General features: G+C 49.4%; 1 protein-coding gene across 1 annotated transcript in view; it reads right to left on the bottom strand.

Annotated features, from left to right (window-relative positions):
• Gdpd5 (glycerophosphodiester phosphodiesterase domain containing 5) overlaps positions 1-14,092 on the bottom strand; it is an 84,514-nt gene that overhangs the window by 37,897 nt on the left and 32,525 nt on the right. The window contains exon 2 of the mRNA XM_013014198.1: positions 3,058-3,234. Coding sequence (XP_012869652.1) covers positions 3,058-3,174 — 117 coding nt within the window. The 5' untranslated portion in view covers positions 3,175-3,234. The remainder of the gene's footprint in view (positions 1-3,057; positions 3,235-14,092) is intronic.

The following is a 14,092-nucleotide window of genomic DNA, read 5'->3' on the forward strand; positions in this document are numbered from 1 at the left end:
CTCCTTCATTGTCTCTGGCTAGGAAGTTCCTCTGAGCCTCTGACCCAAATCCTTCCTGCTACAAGGCAGCTGGTTTTGACACTGAACTGCCCCTGTAGACACGCAGACTTCAGGGAGCCCTGTGGGGACTGCTTCAGAACAGTCTTCTGTCCTACCAAGTCCTTAATTGGCAGTCACAGACAACAACCAATTAATTATCCCCAGTTATAAAAAGCCTTGCTTCCCTTCTTTGCTGTCAAGTGAGGCAGCCCCCTGCAGCCTGGCTCCTCCAGGCCCCCAAGCCAAGGCAAGAGAGGCCATCCCACCTCTCTGCTGCCCAGTTTCCTGTTTGTAGACTCTGTGCTCTGAGGCAGGAAGGGAGGAAGCAGCGCAGCCTGGATGGGGGGACTTCTCCTGAGCTTTCTGCCCCCCTCCTCATCCCAAGTCTTCTTGAGTACTCAGGCTAGATTTGGACCAGAGAGCCACTAGGGGACCCAAGCCTGGCATCTGAGGACACTCCTTGCCTTGTCCTATCTCCCTCTCTCCATCACTCAGCTTCCCTCCTCCCTTCCCGCGCCAGCGAGTTCTTATTTAGACACAGACATCCTCAAGACCCACGTGGTTTCCCCCAGCCTCATCTTCCTGAGGCTCCTGCTACAGGTCTGCTATGACTTCCCATGTGGAGCCTTCTTGCCTGGATTGCTCCATCTGTGAAGTGTGCCCACAATTAATCACGACCCACAGGGTACTGTAGCAATTAGTTGAGCAAACCATGCAAACCACTGTAGCCTGCACTCAGTAGGGACTCAACAAATGTTCACTTTCACCATTATTCTCATACTTGCCGAGGAGGAGGAGGAGGAGGAGGACTGGGTGACTTACCTGCCTGTCTGTCACCCCACTTCACTGGTGAGGCTCAGAGAGATTAGCTTCTGAGTCTGGGGGTGCAGGAGGAAGGGAAGGCGGGAATGAGGAGAGGCACTGGGTCCTTGATTGCCCCTCCTCTTGCAAGGGCCTCTTGTTTTGGGGCAGTTTTCTCCCTACCAGCAGCCCCAGAGTTCAGCGTGGCCACTGCCAATCCAGAAAAATTTATGGCACCCCCTGCTGTGCGCCAGGCTTGTCTCTGAGACACCAGATCACTGTTCCTGTCACTGTGCCTGGCCAGAGAGCCTAGCCACAGCCCCTCACTGTCTTGGCCCAGCTCTTACATAGGGGACAGGAGAGAAGAGGGAAGAAGAGAGAAAAGATGTTTGTGCAAGTAGGGGAGGGGCAGGATGAGCTGAGCGACTGCCGAGGGGGGAGCTGGGGAGGCTCCTTCTCAGCTGCTAGTCTCGGGTCACTTGAGGTGAGCTCAGCCCCTTCCACAGAAGGCTGCCACCTTCCTCCTCTCCAAGCCAGCCTGGCTTGTGGCCTCCTGATGTTCCTTCAACACTGGCCCCATAGCTGGTGCCACAGACCCTGGAATCCCATAGGGTGCACCACCCCAGCTCCTAGCCATGGCTTTGCCAATTCAATTCTTCCACCAAGAACCTTGTGCTGCTCTGCTTTTCCTGACTCCATGGCATAGGAAAGGCAGGCCTGGGACCATTGAAAGCTGTGGGGCATTCTGGGAGATTCATCTTCCTCCAGTGTCTGTCCTGATGGCCAAGAGGCTTTCTGCTGGTGAGCTCTGTCCTTCTATTACCTTCCTCCTGTTCCTGCTGTCTTCCTACCCCTGAGGCCCCCCACCCCCAGCTACTGAACCCCTTGGGGCCAGATCCAGGCTCAGCCCATTCCAGCTGTGTGACCTTGATCTAGGCACTACCTTCTCAGGCTTCTGTTTTCCCATGTCCTACTGAGAACAGGACCAGAGAGTCAGCATAGCACCAGCTCCCAGCAAGCATAAGATGGGGGTCTAAAGCTCAGGTCAGAACAGGGTGTGGAGCTAAGTCAAAGGCCACAGAATGCTGGTCTTCAACCCAGCCTTCTCCCATGTCAGTGATAAAGAAGACAGGGCTTGAGCATTTCACTGCTAGCACTGTGCCTGTCTCATGCCAGCTCAGGAGAGGGCTGTGTTTTCTCCTCAAGTGCCCAGATAAGGCAGCTCATGGGAAACTGAGTACCAGAGGAAGAGGTGCCACTGCACATCAGCCCATCTCAGAGGGAAAAGCCACAACACGTACATGGTGCTCATAAGGTGTCTTGGGAGACCAGTCCAGGCTGGAGCCAGGGTGTAAGACTGCAGTCCCCTGTGTCAGCACTGCCAGGGGTTTCTCTGTGTCCCTGGTCAGGCCACTTCCTCTCTCATGCCTCAGTTTGACTATATGGCTTCCTCCATGTTGGAATCAGGACAGTATCCACTCTGGAGTTCACTACGTCTCACCATCTGGGTCATGAGTCTAGACTTGTGACCCAGTGTAGTGCTCTGGACAGACAGGTGGACAAGCCTCTGACCTCCCCTTGACCACTCCAGCCTGTTTGGGGCTGGCTGAACTGGAGTCTGGCTTCTTTGTTCAGACAAGCAGGAGGGAGGAGGGAAGTTGTTCTCCAGGCAGCAAAGCTTTTAGATAAACACCACTGGAGAATTGGATTCCTTCAGAAAAGAAACTAGATCCACTGGCTGATAGCGCCCAGGGGAAGGGAGTGTGGATCGGGAATGGTTGGGGAGCCCAGCACTGAGGAGGCCTTCTTTATCCAGCTTAGTTTCTATTGCCAGCTCTGGCAGGCTGGTGGCTCAGGTGACTGGGCCCCTCGTGCCAGGCCTTGACCCTGCCAGCTCCCAGGCTCCAAGATGGCCAGGGCCTACCTCCTCACCCTCCTGCTGGCACTTGACTGCCCGTTAACCTTCCAGCTCTGCCAGGAAGCTGAGAACTTCTTTCTTCCGGTCATCCTTCCTGCCCAGGCCTCTGTCAGCATCTCCTCTAACAACTCCCCACATCCTTGGCAGAATGAGCTCCTTCCTTGCCCACTTGGCCCAGGGCAACCCAGGAGTTACCATGGACCCATTTTATAGAGGGAAGGGCTATTATCTGTCCAGAGCCACCCAATCTCCCTGGGCCACTGGCTGTGGCTCATGGGGTCCATCCAGGGGTAGCTCACCGGTGTGGTGTCATCATGGGAACGCTGGTAGCGCTTCCAGCGGCAGCCGTAGATGCCTGTGAGGCAGGAGAGGCACAGCTGGGGCTCATAGTACTGCAGTGGCTGGTGTCTCACCATGCTCGTGCCCGTGGCCCTGGCACCAGGCCCTCAAGCGCCCATGGAGGCCCCTGGCTGGTCCTGCAGAGAGAAACACAGGGCTGTGAGGAGTCAGGCCCACCACTCCAAAAGTTATCGGAGCCTAGGTCAGTGTGGATTACCTTCTGCTCAAAGCCTCTAAGCAGGTCCTTTTACCAGAGTGAAGACCTATCCCCTGCTACTCACCCAGGACTTCATCCTCCTTTGTCTTACTCCTCCAGTCACACTGATCTCATAGACATGGCCCTGCATGCTGCTATTTTCTCTGTCTGAAATGCTCTTCCCTTAGAAACCTGCATGGCTCACTCTCTTCAGTCTTGGCTCAAATGTCCTTTTTTTCAATTAGCCTCTTTCTGTGTTGAGACAGGGTCTCACTACTTAGCTCAGCCTGGCTTTGAACTCACAGTGTTCCTGACTCAGCTTCCCAGGTGCTTGGATTATAGGGATACAACAATGAGATTTCTCAGATGATCATGCGTACAACTGGGACTCCTTTCCACTTTCCCCAAGTGCCTTCCCACATTCTCAGTTTGATTTTCTCAGTCATGTTCTTAAATATAATTCAAGCTTATTTTGTCTGCATACACCATTCTAAGTTTTCTGAAGACAAGGATTTTGTCTGTTTTATTCTTTGTTGTACCCTTCATAACCGGAACAGAGCCTAGCAATAGTAGACTTTCACAATAAACATTGTGTGTGTGCATGTACATGTGCATGTGAATGTGTGTGTGCATGTGCATGTGTGCTGGTACTGGAGCTTGAACTCAGGGTCTCATGATTTCACTTGGCTTTTTATATTCAAGGCTAGTGCTCTACTACTTGAACCACTACCTCCACCTGAGACATTTTGCTGGTTAATTGGAGATAAAAGTCTCAAGACTTTTCTTCCTAGGCTGGTTTCAAACCTCAATTTTCAGATCTCAGCCTCCTAAGTAGCTAGGCCAAAACAAACATTTAAAAATGCTTTATCCAAAACTGAAAGAGGGAAAGGGAAGGGGTGACACTGTCTAAAAAGAAATGTACTCTTTACCTGACCTATATTACTGTAACCCCTCTGTACATCACCTTTATAATAACAATAAAAAGATGCTAAATACTTTATCCTAAAAGGTGGCATGGACCGAGCACTTAAACACAGCAAGCATCATGTGGATATTTTACACCCCTGTTCCACATCGCTGTCACACCTACCTAAAGTGGCAGGTCAAGTGAGTCTTAAAACAAACTGAGGCTGAGAGAGAGAGAGAGAAAGGAGCAGGGTGTGGGGTGGGCAGGAGCTTCCTAAGTGCCAAACAGGAAGCACTTGGGCTCTGCAGGTCTCTGTGGCAAACACCCAACTCTCAGCTATAGTCATAACAGCCATAGACAATCCATAAATGCGTGTGGCTGTGTCCAATAAAGTTTTATTTATGGACATTGAAATTTGACTCGCATATAATTTCCATATGTCATAAGATACTCTTGTTTTGATTTTGTTCCCCAAATGTTTAAAAATATAAAAAACCTTCTTAGCTTTCAAGCTGGACAAAAATAGGCACCAGGTCAAATTTGGTGAGACCATGCTTTTCAGTTCGCCAAGCCCTTGGTTAGAGGGAGGTCCCTGGAGTCAGATTTCCTGGGTGTGAATTCTGGCTGTGCTGTGTGACCTTTGGTAAGTAGCTAAGTCTTTCTGTGTCTCAGGTTTCTCATAAAATAGGACTAGTGATGACAATGTATTAGGAATGGAAAACGGTACCACCACTTTGGGAACTAGTTTGGCACTTCCTTAAAATGTCAAATGTAAAGGTTATCATATGACCCAGCAACTCTACCCCAGGAGAAGTGAAAATGTATCCACTCCACCTCACAATGCATTCATAGCAGTGATTCATAGCAATCCAAAATATCTATCAGCTGAGGGCTATCATCCCATGGAATATTACTCAACTATAAAAAGAAATGAAATATTAACATATGCTACAGAACACATGAACCTTGAAAACATTATGCTAAGGGAAAGAAGCAAATTCCATGAGGTAATCTCTAAAACAGGCAAACACATGGAGACAGAGTGGTTTAATGGTTGTCAATGGTAATCAGGAATTGCCAGGATTGTTAAGGGATAGACTGAGGTAAATGGGGATGTGACTGTCAGTGGGTATGTGGGGCAGGGGCTGTTAGGATGATGGAAATGTGGAATTCAATAGTGGTAACTAGGAATTAGGTGAAAACTGTGTGAATATACTACAAGATGAACATAGCAAACATGAATCTGCACACTGGAAATATTTGCATTTTATGCCATGTGATTTTTTTTTTTGCCAGCTGTGGTACTATGCCATGTGGTTCTTATCCCAACTGAAAAGTAATGGTACCACTTCCTTCCCAGAGAAGAGCAAGAATGAAAGCAAGAATGACTGGAAAGCACTTGGAGTGGTGTCTAGCTGGTACAGGGAGGCCATTGTGTCTGTCCTGTTCCCACTGTCTCAGGACGCAGGACAGGTTCAAAACATAGAGCTTTGAGTTCCGGATGTGTATAGACTGGGATGTGGAGTTGGGGCCTGATCCCTCATCGTCCTCACAACAGTGCTGAGGTGATGCATGACTCCAGGTAGAAGGTATTCACAGCCAGTTTCTTCTGGTCATACCTGCCTAGCATCGCCCCATGGCATGTCAACTCTCTTAGAGGCATCCCAGGTTGCCAAGCAGGAGTTGGATCTTCAAGATGTCCCGGTTTGCTCCATCAGGCTCCCACAGGCCCCAACATGTGAAGAGTTCCTGGAGGTCCCTGGAGAAGGAACACTGTATGCCCATAGGCCAGGCAGGGAGTGGGGATGCTGTCCCCAGTGCAGCTTGTGAAGTAAGGACTGGAAGAGAAGAGACTATATGCATGTGTATGCGTATATGTGCGTGTGTGCATGTATGTGTGCGTGTATATGTGTGTGTGTGAGAGAGAGAGAGAGAGAGAATGCTGTCAGCTTCACTTTGTTCTACTCAGTGTGTGCACTGCTGACAGCGCCCCCCCCCCCCACCTACACCGTGGTTATCCTCATGTCCCCTGAAGCCAGCACAGGGCAACGGAAAGAGAAGGTACTAGAGGCTTCCTGGAGTGGGCTTCAGAGGAGGACCCAGGAATTCTTGCTAACAGACATGTGGCTCAGGTACTGGGCACTTGACACTCAGATAAGCCTCAGAGAGCAGCTTCTTCCACTCACCCCCAGCCCGTCACCACCCCTCCCTTTCTAGCCAGGCTAATGGTATTACTTGCACCAATTGATTTCTCCCAAGCTACCTCCCAGGGTTGCTGAAGCAGCCAAGTTCCTGAGAAATCCCCTGCAGAGAGCCCCGGGACAAGAGAAAGCTGCTATCCAGCCCCAAGTCCAGTTTTCTGTCTGAGTGCTTAGCCTCTGCCCTGCATTCCCACGGCCTCCTGTTTGCACAGGGCCAAGACCTTCCCTGGGTCCATGCCTGAGGTAGAACAAGTACTTGCTATGAAGCACAGGCACGAAGGTGGGGGCCTCTGTCATCCCGCTCTCCTGGAATGCACCTGACCTGTGTCCCTGCTCCTCTTTCCTGCTGAGACTGCCAGCTACCAGGCCCTCCCAGCCCCCCAGGCCATGCTGCCTTCTCTCTTTCCTGAGAGTGGAAAGTTCCTAGCCAGGTGAGAGGGCCTAGGATTCTGCCTTGAATTCCCCAACTGAGTTGTTTTGTGACAGAGCACTAGCTAGCTGTCTTTGAACCTTAATTTATTACATTAAAAAAAAAACCAGGGGGGCTGGATGGGGGTAGTCCACAAAAGTACCCAAGACTGCAATAAAAAGGAATAAAACACTGCTGCGTGCTATGACATCAATAAATCTTGAAAACATTACGCTAAATAAAGGAATTCAATTATAAAAGGCTGTGTATTACATGACTCCATTCCTAAGAAATGTCTAGAATAGGCATAGACAAGAAGTAGATGAAGGACGCCAGAGCTGGGAGGACCAGGGGGAATGGGGATGACTGATCATATGAGTATGGAGTTTCTCTTTGGAGTGATGAAATCTCCTGGAATTATATAGTGATGATGGATATATGACTGAATATTCTAAAAATTGTTGAATTGGAAACTTCAAATAGGAAGATTGTATAGGGTGTGGCTTTTTAATCTCAATAAAATGAACTTTAAAAAAAAATGCCAGCACTGGAAATTAACTAGAGATTGTCTGCTTGGTGTGGAAGTGTTGTAAGAACATGACAATGGCCTGGGGTCCTTGGTTATACCTGGGTCCCTTTCAGTCCTACCCAAGCTGGGGTCTCTGGGAACGGCTCCATTTCTTTCCAAAAATCTGTTGTGCTCAAAACTAACCTGAGTTCTTTTTCTCATTTGCAAGTAAAATCCTTGTCTAGCCCAAGACAACCACTGTGTTCCTGGTGCTTAGTGGTTTCTACAAACGCTATTGTTGTATTCCCAGAAGTGTTGAAGCCAATATATGCGTGCTATTACCATGAGTTGTCAAGATGGTCACTGGTACCCCGGGCCGTAGGGCTTGCTGGTTGCCACACTGAGTGCTGCACTGTAGAACGCCTGACAATGCCCTATCCAATGGAGGCCCGCAGCCTTACTCCACACATTAAAGCTAAGGGGTTGAGTGAATGTGCAGCCACACAGTGAATGTTGTTCTATAATAAGAAGAATTGAGCCAGCAAGCCACAAAAACTCACAGGAAACTTGGAAGAATATTGCTAATAGTGACAGAAGCCAATCTGAAAAGGCCACATACTGTGTGATTCTATCTATATGACATTCTAGAAAAGGCAACATTGTGGAGGCAGCAAAAAGATCAGTGGCTGTAGGGGCTTAGGGAGTGGGAGAGAGAATGAGGCAGAGCACAAGCTGGGGGTAGGAATGGGGCAGTTACCTAGTCTGTACATCCCAGTAATGCCACATGCTTTCATTACATACTAGTCAAGCCGGGTGTGGTGGCGCATGCTTGTAGACCCAGCTAATCACGAGATGGAGATCAAAAGGATTGCTGTTCTAGGCTAACCTGGGCAAAATATTAGTGAAACCTCATTTGAACCAATGGCTGGTGGCAGTGGTGTTTGCCTATTATGCAAGCATAAACAGGAAGATCACAGTCCAGATCAATCCAGGCATAAATATAAGACACTATCTCAAAAATAACGAAAACAAAAAGGGCTGGGCATATGGTGCAAAGTGGTAAAGCACCTGTGTAGCAAACAAAAGCCCTGAGTTCAAACCTCAGTAATACCAAATTAAAAAATAAAAAATAAAAAGAATGTGCAACTTAATACAAATTGTCAATTTCAGTTAGTAATAACATATCAATATCCCTATATCACTGTAACAAATGCACCACAGTGATACAGATGCAAAGAATGGGGTGTAGGCTATGGGGAGGGGGCTCTGTACTTTAGTTGTAGGCCAGATAGCTAGCTAATCATGGAGGACAGAGGATTTGAACCCAGGGTGCTGACTCTGCCAGCCATAGCATCCAGCAACCAGCACCTCCCACGGAAGAGCTCAGTGTTTTGGTTGGCACCAGGGGTGTCCAAGCAGGGAGGGCAACCAGTGGAGGAGGACAATCCCCCCAGGGGGTTCTAGGGCTGAGGCAGCCAGGACTGGCCTTCTCTACAGCCTGCCAGGGCCTGGGAGAAGGGAAGAAGAATGGGAGAAATGCTCCTCTCCCTCTTCCTCAGCCTTGACGACCCTTACTGGGGCCTCAACACCAGCTTAGTCCAAGGCTGATGGTCTGAGGCTGTGCTATACCACCAGTCAGGGTGACTTTCAAAGCTCTACTGTGACCCCCAGCTTTCCTATCAGCATGGAGAAGCAGAGGGGCCAGAATACCTCCAATGATCTACAAGAATTTTTCCAGCACTCAACTTCCAAAACTCTAGCTACCTCTCCTTCTTCATCCCCGGAGCAAAGCAGAGACATGCTGTTCAAGGACAGTCCCACAGCCCCTCCTCCTCAGGCAGGAGGGGGCCCCTCCATTCTCAGGGCTAAATCACTGGAATCCTGACAGTGACTCACCCTCCTGGGACCCAGTTCAACACTTGGAAGAAGGCTGCCGGAAGGCCTGAAGCCTAGTTCCACCCCTACCAGGCTGCCCAGAGCACTACCACTGCCCAAGGGCCCCTGCCATTTTTGGCAATAGTCAAGGAATAGGAATCAGGGCCTGGATCACTCGCAAACTGTAATAGGCTCTGGAGTCCCACCCACACATACCTCCTGGCTGCCCTCTCTAGAAAGTGCTGCCACCTTCTCCCATCAGGAAGGATAGCTTCCTCCTCCAACTGTACCTACAGGGCACCACCTGTCCTGCCCTATGACCCTGAAGCTCACACAGTGGCGTTTGAAAGGCCTCCATTTGAAAGGTGTCCAGCAGCTCTTGGGGTGAGATTCATGGAGAATCAGTGTGGTTCACTTCAAGTAAACCTCACAAGTGAAAGATACTGAACCACTGGGCTTACCATGGTCCTTAGCAAGCACAGATGCAGAGTGGGGCTAGGGTTCTCTGTGGTCCTTCCTCACTGTATGCCCAGCTCCCAGTCTCACCTAGGGGCCGGGAGCCCCTGTGCCCATCCTCAAGGCCCGGCAGCCTCTCACTTCAGTCTAGGATACCCTTTCCAGAAAGCCTCCTGACAGAAGGGTCAGTGTCTCCTCTGGGTCCCAGAACTGGCCTCTGCATAGAGGCTACCTGGATGGATGGAGTTATCCAGAATTCAGAAATAAGGCAAGATAGATAGACAGAATGCAGAAAGATAAGCATTCTAGGGAGCAGAGAGCACAAAGCCAGCCTGGGAGGGGAAGCCAGGAGGGGCAACCAGGGCTTCTCCAGGCTCTGGTTAACAGATCCTATTTGGGTAGAGCTTTTGAGTAGCAGAAGCCACCTCATTCCTCCAGGGACCCCCAGCAGGGTACTCCCTCAAAGAGCTCACCAACTAGACCCTCTTCCCAAAACAAACAACCCAATGGAAACCTCTAACACAAAGCCCTGGTCCCAGGGTGGGGCTAGAGGAGGTGAACAGGGCTGACTGTGGGTCTTCCCACTCCTCAGGCTCATGAAAAACCCACCCAAGGAAAGGTGGAGCCCACCAATCCCAGTCCCCACACCACAGCACTCTGGCCTTCTGCAGTATTCTGTACATTCTAATACCTTCATTAAATGGCTAGGATAGCTGCTCCAAGTTGTCACCAACTTACTGCGTGACTTTGAGTGCATAGTTCCACCTCTCTGGGCCTCAGACAAAGCCCTAGATTCTAATGAAATGTGCAGAGAAAGATGAGGCCTAGGGCAGGGAGATGTCTGTCTCTCAGGCAGGTGCAATGGGTTTCTACCCACTGCTGGGAGTTGGAGAGGCCTCAGAAATGAAAAGGCCAGATGGGTCCTACCCCCATCACGCCAGCTCATTGTTTAGGGAAAAGCTCATGGGTGGTGGAGAGCTGACAGCCAGAGCCCTCGAAGAATTAATCACACCATAATTAGGGTCATTAAGAATCTCACATAGCAATGTCAGGGACTTCTATTTACCCTACTCTTCTGTCCCAAGAGGCAGATTGTGTTCTCTCTCTCTCTCTCTCTCTCAAAGGCTGGAGGGGAGGCAGATTAGGCCTTCCTATGGGCCTGTCCCCACCCATAGTAGGTTCTACAGTCCCTCCACCCTCTAGAAAGCTCTCTGACTTCTTCCAGCAGAACCAGGGTAGCCTTCTCCTCCTCCAACCACATCTGTAGGGCACCACCTGTCCTGTCCTGTGGTGGCTCTAGTGCCCAGAAATGCTTTGAGTGAGAGATTCATGGAGAATCAGAGTGGCTCTTTTTTCCTTTCAAGGAGACAACCTCATTGTACATCAGTGGCTGCAAGCTCAACTCCATACATAGTGTTCTACGGTCTACAAAGAACTTCCACATGTGTCATCGAGGTCATTATGAAGATCCCTATTTCACAGACAGGGAAGCTGAGGATGAAGGAGGCCAAAGGTTTGCTGAGCACTAGGCTGAGAACCAGGTATCTGCAGAGCCTATTCCTCAAGCAGGAACCTTGGGGAACAGACGTGTGTGTTTGGGAGACACCTAGAGCCATGGATTAGATAGAAGCCAGGCTCAGGTGCCTACCCAGGAGCCTTGGGTCCTCTATGGGGACCTGAGAACAGAGAGACCTTTCTTCCCAGGTCAGGGCAACAAGCTTAGGCCGAGCAGCCACCACAAATGACCTTGCTCTGAGAGCACAGTTGAGCATTCTGGAACTCCAAATCTCAGTGAAGTGGCACTGTGGCTCAAGTGGTAGAGTGCTTGCCTTGAGCTGAAGAGCTCAGGGACTTCACCTAGGCCCAGAGGTCAAGCCCTACAACCAACCAAAAAAAAAAAAACAACAACAAACAAAAAACAAAAAACAAATCTCAGGCAGTGCATACCCCAAGTCAGAGTTTTAGAATCATAGGTGGTACACATATGTAATCTCAGCTGAGACATGAGGGTTGTGAGTTCCAAGGATCTAATTATGAGACTCTAGCTGTCTCAAAATAGTTTATTTCCTCTCTCCAGACTCCCTTCCCATGCAGAGGTTCTGGCACCCAGCTGTCCACACGAGCAGAGGCTTGATACCCCCATGGCATCCCTACCTCTCTGAAGGACTGTAGGAAGGCCAACCCTCCCCCAGTGGCACTACCAGGTTCTCTCTGGGACAAGCAGAGCTGGCAAACACACCTAAGGCCTCTGGCTGGGCCGCTTGAACCAGCTCGATGTCTGGCAAGGAGACTCCTTTCACCCTTAGGTTGATGCCCAAGGCCTCACCCACAAGCCCAGTGATTCAGCCGCAGGGATCAGGCTGCTTTTCCTGATGGACCCCTCTCTGGGACCCACACACATGGGGTCAAGAGGAGGAGGAATTTGAGCCTGGCAGAGACTTGTACCTGAGCCTGGCAGAGACTTGTACCAGACAAACTTGTCTCCTGCCCAGTTTTTGCCACCTTAAAGGAATGGGGAGCGGTGACTTATTTTATTTACTTACGTAAACTAGCAGAGCTGTTATACAAACCAGCTTCCCAAGTCAATCCAGAGGTGGGAAGAGAAGCAAGTCCAGCCATCTAAAGTTTCCTTCTGACACCTCCCCAGCCTCACTTCCCCTACCCTTCCTTCTACTCCAGCCTCCAAGGATACCACGCCATCTCACTTTCCCACTTCCGTGCCTTCTCTACTCAGAGAGCCCTGCCTTCCTCCTTCTACCTTAACAAATGGACCTGCTGGAGCTCGGTCTGGTTCCTTTACAGAAGCCCACTGCCTCCCAGCTTTGCTCTCACAGTAGCTGGCACAACTCTTGAGACTTATCACAGGTCTCAGTGTTCCATAACCACCTGTTTCCAAGGCTGCCTTGCCACCAGGGTAAGCGCCTCTCCAGGCTGAGACTTCTCATCTATTTGGCCAGGCTCCTCTCTCTTCTCTCCTTTCCTCTCCTCTTTCCCTCCTTCCTTCCCTCCCTCCCCCTCTTTCCTCTTCTTCCTTCCCTGTTCTTATTTGGGGGGGGGCTGGGCATGCCAGTACTAGGGCTTAAACATGCTCTAGCTCACACAGGACCTCATGCTCTAGCTCAGTTTCCTAGCTCAAAGCTGACATTCTACCACCTGAGTCATACCTCCAGTCTTTTCTGTCCAGGCTGGCTTTGAGCTGTGATCTTCCCATAGTTACCCAGTTTTGGCCAGGTTTTTCTGAAGCCCGTAGCATCTGCATTCCTGTATTCAGTGGTAGAGACATAAGATACCCTAGCAACCTTTGGTCTATAGGATTCACTGTATAGAGGACCTGTATCCCCTGTTCTGGGCCTGGCTCCAATAAGGTATTCATGCATTTGCCAATCTGAAAAGCTGGTAAAATGTGCAAAGGAAGGAAAGAAGGAAACAATATGCTTCTTTTAGATCACACAACTGGCTGGGCATGGTGGTACATGCCTGTACATTCTAGCCATCCAGAGGAGGAGGTAGGAAAAAATGTTCCAGGCCAAATTGGGCTTCATAGCTAGAAACAAACAATAAACGTATAAGACTGCAGAGCTACTCCTTGTGCTTGCTCTGTATTTTACCTTTGAAAACATTACCCTTTTCCTAATTTATAGAAAAAATTTAAGTTACTAAAAAAAATCATCTCAGTTTTCTCCCACAAATTTTTCTTAAATATCTGCCATGTGTTTGCCATTTCTGCACTTAAGGTAGTGAAGATGACCTAAGGTTGAGCAGGTTCTTAGCTTCATCCCTGTCATTAACATCTCTCTTTTTTCCAGCATTCTGCAAAGAGCAGCAATTTCTCTTTGTGCTTCCAGACATGTCTCAGAACCTGGGGCCTAAACTCTTTAACTCCTTCAAATGTTCAAGTTTCCTTTGGCAACTGGAGAAAATCAGCCTTGACTGACTACTGAGGAAGCAAGTCCAGGAGTTGGCCATGGCTTAAAGGATCATGTCAATTTTACCAGGCAAGTCTTCCAGTTCTGCTATTTGCCATTCATTCCTTTGGCTGAAGCATTGCTTTCTCTAGGATTCTCTCTTCCAATACAAATCTTCCCTGGAGTTGGGAGCCCCTTAACCCCCCCCCCACTGGAGGTCAAGGAAACTTGGTTCACACTGGGCTCCCAAAAGGTTGTGAATCATAGGATTTGGGAGTAGATATACTGCTGGGATTTGAAAGCTACCCTACCACATACTTAACTGCACAAACTTCTTAATACCTCTGTGCCTCAGTTTTCCTTTTGTGTGTGTTAGTACTGTGGCTTGAACTCAGAGCCTGGGGGCTGTCCTTGAACTTTATTGCTCAAGGCTAGTGTTCTACCATTTGAGCCACGTCTCTACTTCTGGGGGTTTTTTGGTGATTATTTGAAGATGAGTCTCATGGACTTTTCCTCCTTGACTGGCTTTGAACCATGA

Source organism: Dipodomys ordii, unplaced genomic scaffold (genome assembly GCF_000151885.1).
Source record: "Dipodomys ordii isolate 6190 unplaced genomic scaffold, Dord_2.0 Scaffold22, whole genome shotgun sequence".
NCBI classification, from domain to species: Eukaryota; Metazoa; Chordata; class Mammalia; order Rodentia; family Heteromyidae; genus Dipodomys; species Dipodomys ordii.